The following is a 19948-nucleotide window of genomic DNA, read 5'->3' as shown; positions in this document are numbered from 1 at the left end:
CTGCCTCGGGGCGACTGTGACATCTGCCTCGGGGCGGCTGTGACCTCTACCTCGGGGCGACTGTGACATCTGCCTCGGGGCGACTGTGACCTCTGCCTCGGGGCGACTGTGACATCTGCCTCGGGGCGGCTGTGACCTCTACCTCGGGGCGGCTGTGACCTCTGCCTCGGGAAGACTGTGACCTCTGACTCGGGGTGGCTGTGACCTCTGCCTCGGGGCGGCTGTGACCTCTGCCTCGGGGCGGCTGTGACCTCTGCCTCGGGAAGACTGTGACCTCTGACTCAGGGTGGCTGTGACCTCTGACTCGGGGCGGCTGTGACCTCTACCTCGGGGCGGCTGTGACCTCTGACCCGGGTCGGCTTTGACCTCTGCCTCGGGAAGACTGTGACCTCTGACTCAGGGTGGCTGTGACCTCTGACTCGGGGCGGCTGTGACCTCTGCCTCGGGGCGGCTGTGACCTCTGCCTCGGGAAGACTGTGACCTCTGACTCGGGGTGGCTGTGACCTCTGCCTCGGGGCGGCTGTGACCTCTGCCTCGGGGTTACTGTGACCTCTGCCTCGGGGCGACTGTGACCTCTGCCTCGGGGCGGCTGTGACCTCTGCCTCGGGGCGGCTGTGACCTCTGCCTCGGAGCGACTGTGACCTCTGCCTCGGGGCGACTGTGACCTCTGCCTCGGGGCGACTGTGACCTCTGCCTCGGGGCGGCTGTGACCTCTGCCTCGGGGCGACTGTGACCTCTGCCTCGGGGCAGCTGTGACCTCTGCCTAGGGGCGACTGTGACCTCTGCCTCGGGGCGGCTGTGACCTCTGCCTCGGGGCGACTGTGACCTCTGCCTCGGGGCGACTGTGACATCTGCCTCGGGGCGGCTGTGACCTCTACCTCGGGGCGACTGTGACATCTGCCTCGGGGCGACTGTGACCTCTGCCTCGGGGCGACTGTGACATCTGCCTCGGGGCGGCTGTGACCTCTACCTCGGGGCGGCTGTGACCTCTGCCTCGGGAAGACTGTGACCTCTGACTCAGGGTGGCTGTGACCTCTGACTCGGGGCGGCTGTGACCTCTGCCTCGGGGCGACTGTGACCTCTGCCTCGGGGCAACTGTGACATCTGCCTCGGGGCGGCTGTGACCTCTACCTCGGGGCGGCTGTGACCTCTGACCCGGGTCGGCTTTGACCTCTGCCTCGGGAAGACTGTGACCTCTGACTCAGGGTGGCTGTGACCTCTGACTCGGGGCGGCTGTGACCTCTGCCTCGGGGCGGCTGTGACCTCTGCCTCGGGAAGACTGTGACCTCTGACTCGGGGCGGCTGTGACCTCTGATTCAGGGCGGCTGTGACCTCTGCCTCGGGAAGACTGTGACCTCTGACTCGGGGTGGCTGTGACCTCTGCCTCGGGGCGGCTGTGACCTCTGCCTCGGGGCGGCTGTGACCTCTGCCTCGGGAAGACTGTGACCTCTGACTCAGGGTGGCTGTGACCTCTGACTCGGGGCGGCTGTGACCTCTGCCTCGGGGCGGCTGTGACCTCTGCCTCGGGAAGACTGTGACCTCTGACTCAGGGTGGCTGTGACCTCTGACTCGGGGCGGCTGTGACCTCTGCCTCGGGGCGACTGTGACCTCTGCCTCGGGGCAACTGTGACATCTGCCTTGGGGCGGCTGTGACCTCTACCTCGGGGCGGCTGTGACCTCTGACCCGGGTCGGCTTTGACCTCTGCCTCGGGAAGACTGTGACCTCTGACTCAGGGTGGCTGTGACCTCTGACTCGGGGCGGCTGTGACCTCTGCCTCGGGGCGGCTGTGACCTCTGCCTCGGGAAGACTGTGACCTCTGACTCGGGGTGGCTGTGACCTCTGCCTCGGGGCGGCTGTGACCTCTGCCTCGGGAAGACTGTGACCTCTGACTCGGGGCGGCTGTGACCTCTGACTCAGGGCGGCTGTGACCTCTGCCTCGGGAAGACTGTGACCTCTGACTCGGGGTGGCTGTGACCTCTGCCTCGGGGCGGCTGTGACCTCTGCCTCGGGGCGGCTGTGACCTCTGCCTCGGGAAGACTGTGACCTCTGACTCAGGGTGGCTGTGACCTCTGACTCGGGGCGGCTGTGACCTCTGCCTCGGGGCGGCTGTGACCTCTGCCTCGGGAAGACTGTGACCTCTGCTCCTCTTCAGGGTCAGGACCTGTCCGGACACTACCTGTCGGACCACACCAGCCACATGTGCGCCTGCGGCAGGTGTGGACAGGTGCTCATCAAGGGCCGACAGCTGCAGGAACACGCCCAGCGCTGCGCCCAGAACCCAGATCAGAACCAGGACCTGGACCAGGACCTGGACCAGGACCTGAGCCAAGACCTGAGCCAGGACCTGGACCAGACCCACGACTCACCCGACCTCCAGGAGCACCCTGACCTCCAGGAGAACCCAGAGAACCCGGAGGAGGAGTCTGAGGAGGAGGACCACGAGGAGGAGGACATGGACGCCTGCCACCTGTTGGACCCATGTGAGGTGAGGTCATGTGTGAGGTCATGTGCGAGGTCATGTGTGAGGTCATGTGTGGTCATGTGAGGTCATGTGAGGTCATGTGTGATCATGTGAGGTCATGTGAGGTCATGTGCGAGGTCATGTGTGAGGTCATGTGAGGTGAGGTCATATGAGGTGAGGTCATATGGTGTGAGGTCATGTGTGAGGTCATGTGCGAGGTCATGTGTGAGGTCATGTGTGGTCATGTGAGGTCATGTGTGAGGTCATGTGCGAGGTCATGTGTGAGGTCATGTGTGGTCATGTGAGGTCATGTGTGAGGTCATGTGTGGTCATGTGAGGTCATGTGAGGTCATGTGCGAGGTCATGTGTGAGGTCATGTGAGGTGAGGTCATATGAGGTGAGGTCATGTGTGAGGTCATGTGTGAGGTCATGTGAGGTCATGTGTGAGGTCATGTGCGAGGTCATGTGTGAGGTCATGTGAGGTCATGTGTGAGGTCATGTGCGAGGTCATGTGTGAGGTCATGTGAGGTCATGTGTGAGGTCATGTGTGGTCATGTGAGGTCATGTGTGAGGTCATGTGAGGTGAGGTCATATGAGGTGAGGTCATGTGTGAGGTCATGTGAGGTGAGGTCATATGAGGTGAGGTCATGTGTGAGGTCATGTGCGAGGTCATGTGCGAGGTCATGTGTGAGGTCATGTGTGGTCATGTGAGGTCATGTGCGAGGTCATGTGTGAGGTCATGTGTGAGGTCATGTGTGGTCATGTGAGGTCATGTGAGGTCATGTGCGAGGTCATGTGTGAGGTCATGTGAGGTGAGGTCATATGAGGTGAGGTCATGTGTGAGGTCATGTGAGGTGAGGTCATATGAGGTGAGGTCATGTGTGAGGTCATGTGCGAGGTCATGTGCGAGGTCATGTGTGAGGTCATGTGTGGTCATGTGAGGTCATGTGCGAGGTCATGTGTGAGGTCATGTGTGAGGTCATGTGAGGTCATGTGCGAGGTCATGTGTGAGGTCATGTGAGGTGAGGTCATATGAGGTGAGGTCATGTGTGAGGTCATGTGCGAGGTCATGTGCGAGGTCATGTGTGAGGTCATGTGTGGTCATGTGAGGTCATGTGTGAGGTCATGTGAGGTCATGTGTGAGGTCATGTGTGAGGTCATGTGTGAGGTCATGTGTGAGGTCATGTGTGGTCATGTGAGGTCATGTGTGAGGTCATGTGAGGTCATGTGTGAGGTAATGTGTGAGGTCATGTGAGGTCATGTGTGAGGTCATTTAAGGTCATGTGTGAGGTCATGTGTGAGGTCATGTGAGGTGAGGTCATATGAGGTGAGGTCATGTGTGAGGTCATGTGTGAGGTCATGTGTGGTCATGTGTGAGGTCATGTGTGAGGTCATGTGAGGTGAGGTCATATGAGGTGAGGTCATGTGTGAGGTCATGTGCGAGGTCATGTGTGAGGTCATGTGTGGTCATGTGAGGTCATGTGTGAGGTCATGTGAGGTGAGGTCATGTGAGGTGAGGTCATATGAGGTGAGGTCATGTGTGAGGTCATATGTGAGGTCATATGAGGTGAGGTCATGTGTGAGGTCATGTGTGAGGTCATGTGTGAGGTCATATTTGAGGTCGTGTGAGGTCATATGTGAGGTCATATGAGGTGAGGTCATGTGTGAGGTCATGTGTGAGGTCATGTGAGTTGAGGTCATGTGTGAGGTCATGTGAGGTGAGGTCATGTGTGAGGTCATGTGTGAGGTCATGTGCGAGGTCATGTGTGAGGTCATGTGTGGTCATGTGAGGTCATGTGTGAGGTCATGTGAGGTGAGGTCATGTGAGGTGAGGTCATATGAGGTGAGGTCATGTGTGAGGTCATATGTGAGGTCATGTGTGGTCATGTGAGGTCATGTGTGAGGTCATGTGAGGTCATGTGTGAGGTCATGTGCGAGGTCATGTGTGAGGTCATGTGTGAGGTCATGTGTGGTCATGTGAGGTCATGTGTGAGGTCATGTGAGGTGAGGTCATGTGAGGTGAGGTCATATGAGGTGAGGTCATGTGTGAGGTCATATGTGAGGTCATATGAGGTGAGGTCATGTGTGAGGTCATGTGTGAGGTCATGTGTGAGGTCATGTGAGTTGAGGTCATGTGTGAGGTCATGTGAGGTGAGGTCATATGAGGTGAGGTCATGTGTGAGGTCATGTGTGAGGTCATATGTGAGGTCATGTGAGGTCATATGTGAGGTCATATGAGGTGAGGTCATGTGTGAGGTCATGTGAGTTGAGGTCATGTGTGAGGTCATGTGAGGTGAGGTCATATGAGGTGAGGTCATGTGTGAGGTCATGTGAGGTGAGGTCATGTGTGAGGTCATGTGTGAGGTCATGTGAGGTGAGGTCATGTGTGAGGTCATGTGAGGTCATGTGTGAGGTCATGTGTGAGGTCATGTGAGGTCATGTTTGAGGTCATGTGTGAGGTCATGTTTGAGGTCATTTGAGGTCATGTGTGAGGTCATGTCAGGTCATGTGAGGTGAGGTCATGTGTGAGGTCATGTGAGGTGAGGTCATGTGAGGTGAGGTCATGTGTGAGGTCATGTGTGAGGTCATGTATGTGAGGTAATGTGAGGTCATGTATTTGAGGTCATGTGATGTTATGTATGTGAGGTCATGTGAGGTCATATGTGCGAGGTCATATGTGCGAGGTCATGTGTGCGAGGTCATGTGTGCGAGGTCATGTGTGCGAGGTCATGTGTGCGAGGTCATGTGTGTGAGGTATGTGTGTGAGGTCATGTGAGGTCATGTATGTGAGGTCATGTATTTGAGGTCATGTGAGGTTATGTGTGTGAGGTCATGTATGTGAGGTCATGTGTGCGAGGTCATGTGTGCGAGGTCATGTGTGCGAGGTCATGTGTGTGAGGTCATGTGAGGTCATGTATGTGAGGTCATGTGTGTGAGGTCATGTGTGTGAGGTCATGTATGTGAGGTCATTTGAGGTCATCTATGTGAGGTTATGTGTGTGAGGTCATGTGTGTGAGGTCATGTGTGTGAGGTCATGTGTGTGAGGTCATGTGTGCGAGGTCATGTGTGTGAGGTCATGTGTGCAAGGTCATGTGTGCGAGGTCATGTGTGCGAGGTCATGTGTGCGAGGTCATGTGTGCGAGGTCATGTGTGTGAGGTCATGTATGTGAGGTCATGTGAGGTCATGTATGTGAGGTCATGTATTTGAGGTCATGTGAGGTTATGTGTGTGAGGTCATGTGAGGTCATGTGTGCGAGGTCATGTGTGCGAGGTCATGTGTGTGAGGTCATGTGAGGTCATGTATGTGAGGTCATGTGTGTGAGGTCATGTATGTGAGGTCATTTGAGGTCATCTATGTGAGGTTATGTGTGTGAGGTCATGTGTGTGAGGTCATGTGTGCAAGGTCATGTGTGCGAGGTCATGTGTGCGAGGTCATGTGTGTGAGGTCATCTATGTGAGGTCATGTATGTGAGGTCATGTATGTGAGGTCATGTATGTGAGGTTATGTATGCGAGGTCATGTGTGCGAGGTCATGTGTGCAAGGTCATGTGTGCGAGGTCATGTGTGCGAGGTCATGTGTGTGAGGTCATGTGTGTGAGGTCATGTATGTGAGGTCATATATGTGAGGTCATGTATGTGAGGTTATGTATGCGAGGTCATGTGTGCGAGGTCATGTGTGCGAGGTCATGTGTGCGAGGTCATGTGTGCGAGGTCATGTGTGCGAGGTCATGTATGTGAGGTCATTTGAGGTCATGTGTGAGGTCATGTGCGAGGTCATGTGCGAGGTCATGTGTGAGGTCATGTGAGGTCATGTGTGAGGTCATTTAAGGTCATGTGTGAGGTCATGTGTGAGGTCATGTGTGAGGTCATGTGTGAGGTCATGTGTGGTCATGTGAGGTCATGTGTGAGGTCATGTGAGGTCATGTGCGAGGTCATGTGTGAGGTCATGTGTGAGGTCATGTGTGAGGTCATGTGTGGTCATGTGAGGTCATGTGTGAGGTCATGTGTGAGGTCATGTGTGAGGTAATGTGTGAGGTCATGTGAGGTCATGTGTGAGGTCATTTAAGGTCATGTGTGAGGTCATGTGTGAGGTCATGTGAGGTGAGGTCATATGAGGTGAGGTCATGTGTGAGGTCATGTGTGAGGTCATGTGAGGTGAGGTCATGTGAGGTGAGGTCATGTGAGGTGAGGTCATGTGCGAGGTCATGTGTTAGGTCATGTGTGAGGTCATGTGTGGTCATGTGAGGTCATGTGTGAGGTCATGTGAGGTGAGGTCATATGAGGTGAGGTCATATGAGGTGAGGTCATGTGTGAGGTCATATGTGAGGTCATATGTGAGGTCATATGAGGTGAGGTCATGTGTGAGGTCATGTGTGAGGTCATATGTGAGGTCATGTGAGGTCATATGTGAGGTCATATGAGGTGAGGTCATGTGTGAGGTCATGTGAGGTGAGGTCATGTATTTGAGGTCATGTGAGGTTATGTGTGTGAGGTCATGTATGTGAGGTCATGTGAGGTCATGTGTGCGAGGTCATGTGTGCGAGGTCATGTGTGCGAGGTCATGTGTGCGAGGTCATGTGTGTGAGGTCATGTGAGGTCATGTATGTGAGGTCATGTGTGTGAGGTCATGTGTGTGAGGTCATGTATGTGAGGTCATTTGAGGTCATCTATGTGAGGTTATGTGTGTGAGGTCATGTGTGTGAGGTCATGTGTGTGAGGTCATGTGTGTGAGGTCATGTATGTGAGGTCATTTGAGGTCATCTATGTGAGGTTATGTGTGCGAGGTCATGTGTGTGAGGTCATGTGTGTGAGGTCATGTATGTGAGGTCATATATGTGAGGTCATGTATGTGAGGTTATGTATGCGAGGTCATGTGTGCGAGGTCATGTGTGAGAGGTCATGTGTGCGAGGTCATGTATGTGAGGTCATTTGAGGTCATTTGAGGTCATGTGTGTGAGGTCATCTATGTGAGGTTGTGTGTGAGGTCATGTGTGTGAGGTCATGTGTGCGAGGTCATGCGTGTGAGGTCATGTGAGGTCATGCATGTTAGGTCATGTATGTGAGGTCATGTGTGTGAGGTCATGTGTGTGATGTCATCTGTGTGAAGTCATGTGTGTGAGGTCCTGTGTGTAAGGTCATGTGTGTGAGGTCATGTGTGTGAGGTCATGTGTGTGAGGTCATGTGTGTGAGGTCATGTGACGTCATGTGTGTGAGGTCCTGTGTGTGAGGTCATGTGTGTGAGGTCATGTATGTGAGGTCATGTGACGTCATGTGTGTGAGGTCCTGTGTGTAAGGTCATGTGTGCGAGGTCATGTGTGCGAGGTCATGTGTGCGAGGTCATGTGTGTGAGGTATGTGTGTGAGGTCATGTGACGTCATGTGTGTGAGGTCATATGTGTGAGGTCATGTATGTGAGGTCATATGTGTGAGGTCATGTGTGTAAGGTCATGTGTGTGAGGTCATGTGTGTGAGGTCATGTATGTGAGGTCATGTGTGAGAGGTCATGTATGTGAGGTCATTTGAGGTCATGTATGTGAGGTCATGTGTGTGAGGTCATCTATGTGAGGTTATGTGTGTGAGGTCATGTGTGCGAGGTCATGTATGTGAGGTCATGTATGTGAGGTCATGTGTGAGAGGTCATGTATGTGAGGTCATTTGAGGTCATGTGTGTGAGGTCATCTATGTGAGGTTATGTGTGTGAGGTCATGTGTGTGAGGTCATGTGTGTGAGGTCATGTGTGCGAGGTCATGTGTGCGAGGTCATGTGTGAGAGGTCATGTGTGCGAGGTCATGTATGTGAGGTCATTTGAGGTCATTTGAGGTCATATTTGTGAGGTCATCTATGTGAGATTATGTGTGTGAGGTCATGTGTGAGAGGTCATGTGTGTGAGGTCATTCATGTGAGGTTATGTGTGTGAGGTCATGTGTGCGAGGTCATGTGTGCGAGGTCATGTGTGAGAGGTCATGTGTGCGAGGTCATGTATGTGAGGTCATTTGAGGTCATTTGAGGTCATGTTTGTGAGGTCATCTATGTGAGATTATGTGTGTGAGGTCATGTGTGAGAGGTCATGTGTGCGAGGTCATGTATGTGAGGTCATTTGAGGTCATGTTTGTGAGGTCATCTATGTGAGATTATGTGTGTGAGGTCATCTATGTGAGGTCATGTGTGCGAGGTCATGCGTGTGATTTCATGTGAGGTCACGCGTGTTAGGTCATGTATGTGAGGTCATGTGTGTGAGGTCATGTGTGTGAGGTCATGTTTGTGAGGTTATGTGTGTGAGGTCATGTGAGGTCATGTGTGCGAGGTCATGTGAGTTCATCTGTGTAAGGTCATGTGTGTGAGGTCATGTGTGTGAGGTCATGTGTGTGAGGTCATGTGAGTTCATCTGTGTAAGGTCATGTGTGTGAGGTCATGTGTGTGAGGTCATGTGTGTGAGGTCATGTGTGTGAGGTCATGTGTGTGAGGTCATGTGAGTTCATCTGTGTGAGGTCATGTGTGTGAGGTCATGTGTGTGAGGTCATGTGTGTGAGGTCATGTGTGTGAGGTCATGTGTGTGAGGTCATGTGAGTTCATCTGTGTAAGGTCATGTGTGTGAGGTCATGTGTGTGAGTTCATGTGTGTGAGGTCATGTGTGTGAGGTCATGTGTGTGAGGTCATGTGTGTGAGGTCATGTGAGTTCATCTGTGTAAGGTCATGTGTGTGAGGTCATGTGTGTGAGGTCATGTGAGTTCATCTGTGTAAGGTCATGTGTGTGAGGTCATGTGTGTGAGGTCATGTGTGTGAGGTCATGTGTGTGAGGTCATGTGAGTTCATCTGTGTGAGGTCATGTGTGTGAGGTCATGTGTGTGAGGTCATGTGTGTGAGGTCATGTGTGTGAGGTCATGTGAGTTCATCTGTGTAACGTCATGTGTGTGAGGTCATGTGTGTGAGGTCATGTGTGTGAGGTCATGTGTGTGAGGTCATGTGTGTGAGGTCATGTGTGTGAGTTCATCTGTGTGAGGTCATGTGTGTGAGGTCATGTGTGTGAGGTCATGTGTGTGAGGTCATGTGTGTGAGGTCATGTGTGTGAGGTCATGTGAGTTCATCTGTGTAAGGTCATGTGTGTGAGGTCATGTGTGTGAGTTCATCTGTGTGAGGTCATGTGTGTGAGGTCATGTGTGTGAGGTCATGTGTGTGAGGTCATGTGAGTTCATCTGTGTAAGGTCATGTGTGTGAGGTCATGTGTGTGAGGTCATGTGAGTTCATCTGTGTAAGGTCATGTGTGTGAGGTCATGTGTGTGAGGTCATGTGTGTGAGGTCATGTGTGTGAGGTCATGTGTGTGAGGTCATGTGAGTTCATCTGTGTGAGGTCATATGTGTGAGGTCATGTGTGTGAGGTCATGTGTGTGAGGTCATGTGTGTGAGGTCATGTGAGTTCATCTGTGTAAGGTCATGTGTGTGAGGTCATGTGTGTGAGGTCATGTGTGTGAGGTCATGTGACACATGCTCCTCCCACACATACATGCTCCTCCCACAGCAGGTCCAGGTTGTTTTCGTCTTGAGACAAACTCTGCTTGAACTAAATATGAATGCCCCGCCTCCTCAGAATGCCGGCGCCTCATTGGCCGGCCTGGTGCCTGCTGCGTTCTCATTGGACGAGCCGCGTAGACGTCACTTCTGTGGGATCTGTGGGCGGGGCTTCTTCCAGCGCTGCCACCTGCGGGAGCACTACACGGTCCACACCAAACACAAGCAGTTCACCTGCATCACCTGCGGAAAAGGGTTCCTACGCCAGAGGCAGCTGCGCCTGCACCAGGACATGCACCGAGGTGAGAACCAGAACCAGGACATGCACCGAAGTGAGAACCAGAACCAAAACGAGAACCAGGACCAAAACCAGTTCCAGGACCAGGACATGCACCGTGGTGAGAACCAGAACCAGAACCAGGACATGCACCGTGGTGAGAACCAGAACCAGAACCAGGACATGCACCGAGGTGAGAACTAGAACCAGGACCAGAACCAGAACCAGGACCAGGACATGCACCGAGGTGAGAACCAGAACCAGGACATTCACCGAGGTGAGAACCAGAATCAGAACCAGAACCAGGACATGCACCGTGGTGAGAACCAGAACCAGGACATGCACCCAGGTGAGAACCAGAACTTGGACATGCACCGAGGTGAGACCCAGAACCAGGACCAGAACCAGAACCAGGACCAGGACCAGGACCAGGACCAGAACCAGGACATGCACCGAAGTCAGAACCAGAACCAGAACACCAGAACCAGGACATGCACCGTGGTGAGAACCAGAACCAGAACCAGAACCAGAACCAGAACATGCACCAAGGTGAGAACCAGAACCAGGACCAGGACCAGGACCAGGACCAGGACATGCACTGAGGTGAGAACCAGAACCAGAACCAGAACCAGGACCAGGACATGCACCGAGGTGAGAACCAGAGCCAGAACCAGAACCAGAACCAGGACCAGGACCAGGACATGCAACGAGGTGAGAACCAGAACCAGGACATGCACCCAGGTGAGAACCAGAACCAGGACATGCACCCAGGTGAGAACCAGAACCAGAACCAGGACATGCACCGAGGTGAGAACCAGAACCAGAACCAGAACCAGAACCAGGACATGCACCGTGGTGAGAACCAGAACCAGGACATGCACCGAGGTGAGAACCAGAACCAGGACCAGGACATGCACCGAGGTGAGAACCAGAACCAGGACATGCACCGAGGTGAGAACCAGAACCGGAACCAGAACCAGGACATGTACAGAGGTGAGAACCATAACCAGGACATGAACCGAGGTGAGATCCAGAACCAGGACCAGAACCAGAACCAGAACCAGGAGATGCACCGAGGTGAGACCCAGAACCAGGACCAGAACCAGGACCAGGACCAGAACCAGAACCAGGACATGCACCGAGTTGAGAACCAGAACCAGAACCAGGACATGCACCCAGGTGAGAACCAGAACCAGGACATGCACCGAGTTGAGAACCAGAACCAGAACCAGGACATGCACCCAGGTGAGAACCAGAACCAGGACATGCACCGAGGTGAGAACCAGAACCAGGACCAGGACCAGGACATGTACCGAGGTGAGAACCAGAACCAGAACCAGAACCAGGACATGCACCGAGGTGAGAACCAGAACCAGGACCAGGACCAGGACATGCACCGAGGTGAGAACCAGAACCAGGACCAGAACCAGGACCAGGACCAGGACTAGAACCAGAACCAGGACATGCACCGAGGTGAGAACCAGGACCAGAACCAGAACCAGAACCAGGACATGCACCGTGGTAAGAACCAGAACCAGAACCAGGACATGCACCCAGGTGAGAACCAGAACCAGAAACAGGACCAGGACATGCACCGAGGTGAGAACCAGAACCAGGACATGCACCCAGGAGAGAACCAGAACCAGGACATGCACCGTGGTGAGAACCAGAACCAGGACATGCACCGTGGTGAGAACCAGAACCAGGACCAGGACCAGGACATGCACCCAGGTGAGAACCAGAACCAGGACATGCAACGAGGTGAGAACCAGGACCAGGACCAGAACCAGGACCAGGACATGCACCGAGGTCCGAACCAGAACCAGGACATGCACCCAGGTGAGAACCAGAACCAGGACATGCAACGAGGTGAGACCCAGAACCAGGACCAGAACCAGGACCAGAACCAGAACCAGGACATGCACCGAGTTGAGAACCAGAACCAGAACCAGGACATGCACCGTGGTGAGAACCAGAACCAGGACATGCACCGAGGTGAGAACCAGAACCAGGACCAGGACATGCACCGAGGTGAGAACCAGAACCAGGACATGCACCGAGGTGAGAACCAGAACCAGAACCAGGACATGCACCGTGGTGAGAACCAGAACCAGAACCAGGACATGCACCGAGGTGAGAACTAGAACCAGGACCAGAACCAGAACCAGGACCAGGACATGCACCGAGGTGAGAACCAGAACCAGGACATTCACCGAGGTGAGAACCAGAATCAGAACCAGAACCAGGACATGCACCGTGGTGAGAACCAGAACCAGGACATGCACCCAGGTGAGAACCAGAACTTGGACATGCACCGAGGTGAGACCCAGAACCAGGACCAGAACCAGAACCAGGACCAGGACCAGGACCAGAACCAGGACATGCACCGAAGTCAGAACCAGAACCAGAACACCAGAACCAGGACATGCACCGTGGTGAGAACCAGAACCAGAACCAGAACCAGAACATGCACCGAGGTGAGAACCAGAACCAGGACCAGGACCAGGACCAGGACTTGCACCGAGGTGAGAACCAGAACCAGGACATGCACCAAGGTGAGAACCAGAACCAGAACCAGAACCAGGACCAGGACATGCACCGAGGTGAGAACCAGAGCCAGAACCAGAACCAGAACCAGGACCAGGACCAGGACCAGGACATGCAACGAGGTGAGAACCAGAACCAGGACATGCACCCAGGTGAGAACCAGAACCAGGACATGCACCCAGGTGAGAACCAGAACCAGAACCAGGACATGCACCGTGGTGAGAACCAGAACCAGGACATGCACCGAGGTGAGAACCAGAACCAGGACCAGGACATGCACCGAGGTGAGAACCAGAACCAGGACATGCACCGAGGTGAGAACCAGAACCGGAACCAGAACCAGGACATGTACAGAGGTGAGAACCATAACCAGGACATGAACCGAGGTGAGATCCAGAACCAGGACCAGAACCAGAACCAGAACCAGGAGATGCACCGAGGTGAGACCCAGAACCAGGACCAGAACCAGGACCAGGACCAGAACCAGAACCAGGACATGCACCGAGTTGAGAACCAGAACCAGAACCAGGACATGCACCCAGGTGAGAACCAGAACCAGGACATGCACCGAGGTGAGAACCAGAACCAGGACCAGGACCAGGACATGTACCGAGGTGAGAACCAGAACCAGAACCAGAACCAGGACATGCACCGAGGTGAGAACCAGAACCAGGACCAGGACCAGGACATGCACCGAGGTGAGAACCAGAACCAGGACCAGAACCAGGACCAGGACTAGAACCAGAACCAGGACATGCACCGAGGTGAGAACCAGGACCAGAACCAGAACCAGGACATGCACCGAGATCAGAACCAGAACCAGAACACCAGAACCAGGACATGCACCGTGGTAAGAACCAGAACCAGAACCAGGACATGCACCCAGGTGAGAACCAGAACCAGAAACAGGACCAGGACATGCACCGAGGTGAGAACCAGAACCAGGACATGCACCCAGGAGAGAACCAGAACCAGGACATGCACCGTGGTGAGAACCAGAACCAGGACATGCACCGTGGTGAGAACCAGAACCAGGACCAGGACCAGGACATGCACCCAGGTGAGAACCAGAACCAGGACATGCAACGAGGTGAGAACCAGGACCAGGACCAGAACCAGGACCAGGACATGCACCGAGGTCCGAACCAGAACCAGGACATGCACCCAGGTGAGAACCAGAACCAGGACATGCAACGAGGTGAGAACCAGAACCAGAACCAGGACATGCACCGTGGTGAGAACCAGAACCAGGACATGCACCGAGGTGAGAACCAGAACCAGGACCAGGACATGCACCGAGGTGAGAACCAGAACCAGGACATGCACCGAGGTGAGAACCAGAACCAGAACCAGGACATGCACCGTGGTGAGAACCAGAACCAGAACCAGGACATGCACCGAGGTGAGAACTAGAACCAGGACCAGAACCAGAACCAGGACCAGGACATGCACCGTGGTGAGAACCAGAACCAGGACATGCACCGTGGTGAGAACCAGAACCAGGACCAGGACCAGGACATGCACCCAGGTGAGAACCAGAACCAGGACCAGAACCAGGACCAGAACCAGAACCAGGACATGCACCGAGTTGAGAACCAGAACCAGAACCAGGACATGCACCCAGGTGAGAACCAGAACCAGGACATGCACCGAGGTGAGAACCAGAACCAGAACCAGGACATGCACCGTGGTGAGAACCAGAACCAGGACATGCACCGAGGTGAGAACCAGAACCAGGACCAGGACATGCACCGAGGTGAGAACCAGAACCAGGACATGCACCGAGGTGAGAACCAGAACCGGAACCAGAACCAGGACATGTACAGAGGTGAGATCCAGAACCAGGACCAGAACCAGAACCAGAACCAGGAGATGCACCGAGGTGAGACCCAGAACCAGGACCAGAACCAGGACCAGGACCAGAACCAGAACCAGAACCAGGACATGCACCGAGTTGAGAACCAGAACCAGAACCAGGACATGCACCCAGGTGAGAACCAGAACCAGGACATGCACCGAGGTGAGAACCAGAACCAGGACCAGGACCAGGACATATACCGAGGTGAGAACCAGAACCAGAACCAGAACCAGGACATGCACCGAGGTGAGAACCAGAACCAGGACCAGGACCAGGACATGCACCGAGGTGAGAACCAGAACCAGGACCAGAACCAGGACCAGGACTAGAACCAGAACCAGAACCAGGACATGCACCGAGATCAGAACCAGAACACCAGAACCAGGACATGCACCGTGGTAAGAACCAGAACCAGAACCAGGACATGCACCCAGGTGAGAACCAGAACCAGAAACAGGACCAGGACATGCACCGAGGTGAGAACCAGAACCAGAACCAGGACATGCACCCAGGAGAGAACCAGAACCAGGACATGCACCGTGGTGAGAACCAGAACCAGGACCAGAACCAGGACCAGGACATGCACCCAGGTGAGAACCAGAACCAGGACATGCAACGAGGTGAGAACCAGGACCAGGACCAGAACCAGGACCAGGACATGCACCGAGGTCCGAACCAGAACCAGGACATGCACCCAGGTGAGAACCAGAACCAGGACATGCAACGAGGTGAGACCCAGAACCAGGACCAGAACCAGGACCAGAACCAGAACCAGGACATGCACCGAGTTGAGAACCAGAACCAGAACCAGGACATGCACCCAGGTGAGAACCAGAACCAGGACATGCACCGAGTTGAGAACCAGAACCAGAACCAGGACATGCACCGAGGTGAGACCCAGAACCAGGACCAGAACCAGAACCAGGACCAGGACCAGGACCAGAACCAGGACATGCACCGAAGTGAGAACCAGAACCAGAACACCAGAACCAGGACATGCACCGTGGTGAGAACCAGAACCAGAACCAGAACCAGAACATGCACCGAGGTGAGAACCAGAACCAGAACCAGAACCAGAACCAGGACCAGGACCAGGACCAGGACATGCACTGAGGTGAGAACCAGAACCAGAGCCAGAACCAGAACCAGGACTTACACCGAGGTGAGAACCAGAACCAGGACATGCACCAAGGTGAGAACCAGAACCAGAACCAGAACCAGAACCAGGACCAGGACCAGGACATGCAACGAGGTGAGAACCAGAACCAGGACATGCACCCAGGTGAGAACCAGAACCAGGACATGCACCGAGGTGAGAACCAGAACCAGGACCAGGACATGCACCGAGGTGAGAACCAGAACCAGGACATGCACCGAGGTGAGAACCAGAACCGGAACCAGAACCAGGACATGTACAGAGGTGAGAACCATAACCAGGACATGAACCGAGGTGAGATCCAGAACCAGGACCAGAACCAGAACCAGAACCAGGAGATGCACCGAGGTGAGACCCAGAACCAGGACCAGAACCAGGACCAGGACCAGAACCAGAACCAGAACCAGGACATGCACCGAGTTGAGAACCAGAACCAGAACCAGGACATGCACCCAGGTGAGAACCAGAACCAGGACATGCACCGAGGTGAGAACCAGGACCAGGACCAGGACCAGGACATGTACCGAGGTGAGAACCAGAACCAGAACCAGAACCAGGACATGCACCGAGGTGAGAACCAGAACCAGGACCAGGACATGCACCGAGGTGAGAACCAGAACCAGGACCAGAACCAGGACCAGGACTAGAACCAGAACCAGGACATGCACCGAGGTGAGAACCAGGACCAGAACCAGAACCAGAACCAGGACATGCACCGAGATCAGAACCAGAACCAGAACACCAGAACCAGGACATGCACCGTGGTAAGAACCAGAACCAGAACCAGGACATGCACCCAGGTGAGAACCAGAACCAGAAACAGGACCAGGACATGCACCGAGGTGAGAACCAGAACCAGAACCAGGACATGCACCCAGGAGAGAACCAGAACCAGGACATGCACCGTGGTGAGAACCAGAACCAGAACCAGGACATGCACCGTGGTGAGAACCAGAACCAGGACCAGAACCAGGACCAGGACATGCACCCAGGTGAGAACCAGAACCAGGACATGCAACGAGGTGAGAACCAGGACCAGGACCAGAACCAGGACCAGGACCAGGACATGCACCGAGGTCCGAACCAGAACCAGGACATGCAACGAGGTGAGACCCAGAACCAGGACCAGAACCAGGACCAGAACCAGAACCAGGACATGCACCGAGTTGAGAACCAGAACCAGAACCAGGACATGCACCCAGGTGAGAACCAGAACCAGGACATGCACCGAGGTGAGAACCAGAACCAGAACCAGGACATGCACCGAGGTGAGAACCAGAACCAGGACCAGGACCAGGACATGCACCGAGGTGAGAACCAGAACCAAGACCAGAACCAGGACCAGGACCAGGACCAGAACCAGAACCAGGACATGCACCGTGGTAAGAACCAGAACCAGGACCAGGACATGCACCCAGGTGAGAACCAGAACCAGGACATGCAACGAGGTGAGAACCAGGACCAGGACCAGAACCAGGACCAGGACATGCACCGAGGTCCGAACCAGAACCAGGACCAGAACCAGGACCAGGACATGCACCGAGGTCCGAACCAGAACCAGGACATGCACCCAGGTGAGAACCAGAACCAGGACATGCAACGAGGTGAGAACCAGGACCAGGACCAGAACCAGGACATGCACCGAGTTGAGAACCAGAACCAGAACCAGGACATGCACCCAGGTGAGAACCAGAACCAGGACATGCACCGAGGTGAGAACCAGAACCAGAACCAGGACATGCACCGAGGTGAGAACCAGAACCAGGACCAGGACCAGGACATGCACCGAGGTGAGAACCAGAACCAGGACATGCACCGAGGTGAGAACCAGAACCAAGACCAGAACCAGGACCAGGACCAGGACCAGAACCAGAACCAGGACATGCACCGTGGTAAGAACCAGAACCAGAACCAGGACATGCACCGTGGTGAGAACCAGAACCAGAACCAGGACATGCACCCAGGTGAGAACCAGAGCCAGAACCAGAACCAGGACCAGGACTAGAACCAGGACCAGGACATGCACCGAGGTGAGAACCAGAACCAGAACCAGGACCAGGACTAGAACCAGGACCAGGACATGCACCGAGGTGAGAACCAGAACCAGGACCAGGACCTGGACCTGGACCTGGACCTGAACCAGAACCAGAACCAGGACTAGGACTAAACCCGGTCTCTTCCTCAGGCGTGGCGCGGTACGTCTGTCCGGTCTGTGAACAGGGGACTTTTCTCAAACAGGATCACGTGCGTCACATGATCTCACATCTGTCGCCGGGGGAAACCATCTGCCAGGTACTAAACCAGGACTAAACCAGTACTAAACCAGGAACTAAACCAGGAATAAACCAGGTACTAAACCAGTACTAAACCAGGACTAAACCAGGAACTAAACCAGGAATAAACCAGGTACTAAACCAGGTACTAAACCAGGACTAAACCAGGACTAAACCAGGACTAAACCAGTACTAAACCAGGAATAAACCAGGTACTAAACCACGACTAAACCACGACTAAACCACGACTAAACCAGGACTAAACCAGGAATAAACCAGGTACTAAACCAGTACTAAACCAGTACTAAACCAGGAACTAAACCAGGAATAAACCAGGTACTAAACCACGACTAAACCAAGACTAAACCAGGACTAAACCTGGTCTAAACCAGGACTAAACCAGGTGTAAACCAGGAACTAAACCAGGAATAAACCAGGTACTAAACCAGGTACTAAACCAGGACTAAACCAGGACTAAACCAGGACTAAACCAGTACTAAACCAGGAATAAACCAGGTACTAAACCACGACTAAACCACGACTAAACCACGACTAAACCAGGACTAAACCAGGAATAAACCAGGTACTAAACCAGTACTAAACCAGGAATAAACCAGGTACTAAACCACGACTAAACCAAGACTAAACCAGGACTAAACCAGGTCCAAACCAGGTCTAAACCTGGTCTAAACCAGGACTAAACCAGGTGTAAACCAGGACTAAACCAGGACTAAACCAGGACTAAACCAGGACTAAACCAGGTCTAAACCTGGTCTAAACCAGGACTAAACCAGGTGTAAACCAGGACTAAACCAGGACTAAACCAGGACTAAACCAGGTCTAAACCAGGACTAAACCAGGTCTACATTAGGACTAAACCAGGACTAAACCAGGACTAAACCAGGACTAAACCAGGTATAAACCAGGTCTAAACCAGGTCTAAACCAGGACTAAACCAGGACAAAACCAGGTCTAAACCAGGACTAAACCAGGACTAAACCAGGACTAAACCAGGACTAAACCAAGACAAAACCAAGACAAAACCAGGTCTAAACCAGGACTAAACCAGGACTAAACCAGGACTAAACCAGGTCTAAACCAGGTCTACATCCGTCTGTTTTGGCAGGTGTGTTTCCAGATGTTTCCGGGGGCGGAGCAGCTGGAGCTGCACATGGAGGTTCATCTTTACGTTTGCTCCGTCTGTGGAGAGAAGTTCAGACTGAGGAAAGACATGAGAGCACATTGTAGCACCGTCCACAACAAGCGAGTCTGACCATCAACCAGGACGTCTGACCATCAACCAGGACGTCTGACCATCAACCAGGACGTCTGACCATCAACCAGGACGTCTGACCATCAACCAGGACGTCTGACCATCAACCAGGAGAACCAGGAGAGGAGCAGAGTGATTGTTTATGAGAGACAGTCAGAACTCAGCATCGATGTCACTGTGACTTAAATCTAAACCAAAAATAAGAGACTAACCCAAACTAACCCAGACTAAACCAGGACTAAACCAGGTCCAAACCAGGACTAAACCAGGTCTAAAGCAGGACTAAACCAGGACTAAACCAGGACTAAACCAGGACTAAACCAGAAAAGCACTAACCTTTGTTCTCTTGTGCCGTGACAATCATTTGTAAAGTTTTTATTAAACATGTTTGTATGAATTTGATTCTCTATAACCAGGTCTAAACCAGGTCTAAACCAGGTCTAAACCAGGTCTAAACCAGGTCTAAACCAGGTCTAAACCAGGTCTAAACCAGGTCTAAACCAGGTCTAAACCAGGTCTAAACCAGGACTAAAGCAGGTCTAAAGCAGGTCTAAAGCAGGTCTAAAGCAGGTCTAAACCAGGACTAAAGCAGGTCTA

General features: G+C 53.6%; 1 protein-coding gene across 1 annotated transcript in view; it reads left to right on the top strand.

Annotated features, from left to right (window-relative positions):
- Nucleotides 1–19703, top strand: part of LOC140376663 (zinc finger and BTB domain-containing protein 1-like) — a 40501-nt gene extending 20798 nt beyond the window's left edge. Inside the window, exons 4-7 of the mRNA XM_072462141.1 lie at nt 2154–2486; nt 10047–10269; nt 17991–18097; nt 19205–19703. Of these exons, the coding sequence (XP_072318242.1) occupies nt 2154–2486; nt 10047–10269; nt 17991–18097; nt 19205–19351 (810 nt within the window). The 3' untranslated portion in view covers nt 19352–19703. The remainder of the gene's footprint in view (nt 1–2153; nt 2487–10046; nt 10270–17990; nt 18098–19204) is intronic.
- The last annotated feature ends 245 nt before the right edge of the window (nt 19704–19948 follow it).

This window comes from Eucyclogobius newberryi, unplaced genomic scaffold (genome assembly GCF_026437365.1).
Source record: "Eucyclogobius newberryi isolate DKJ021-1_F unplaced genomic scaffold, fEucNew1.0.hap1 SCAF_38, whole genome shotgun sequence".
NCBI classification, from domain to species: Eukaryota; Metazoa; Chordata; class Actinopteri; order Gobiiformes; family Gobiidae; genus Eucyclogobius; species Eucyclogobius newberryi.
This window is presented reverse-complemented; position numbering and strand designations above follow the sequence as displayed.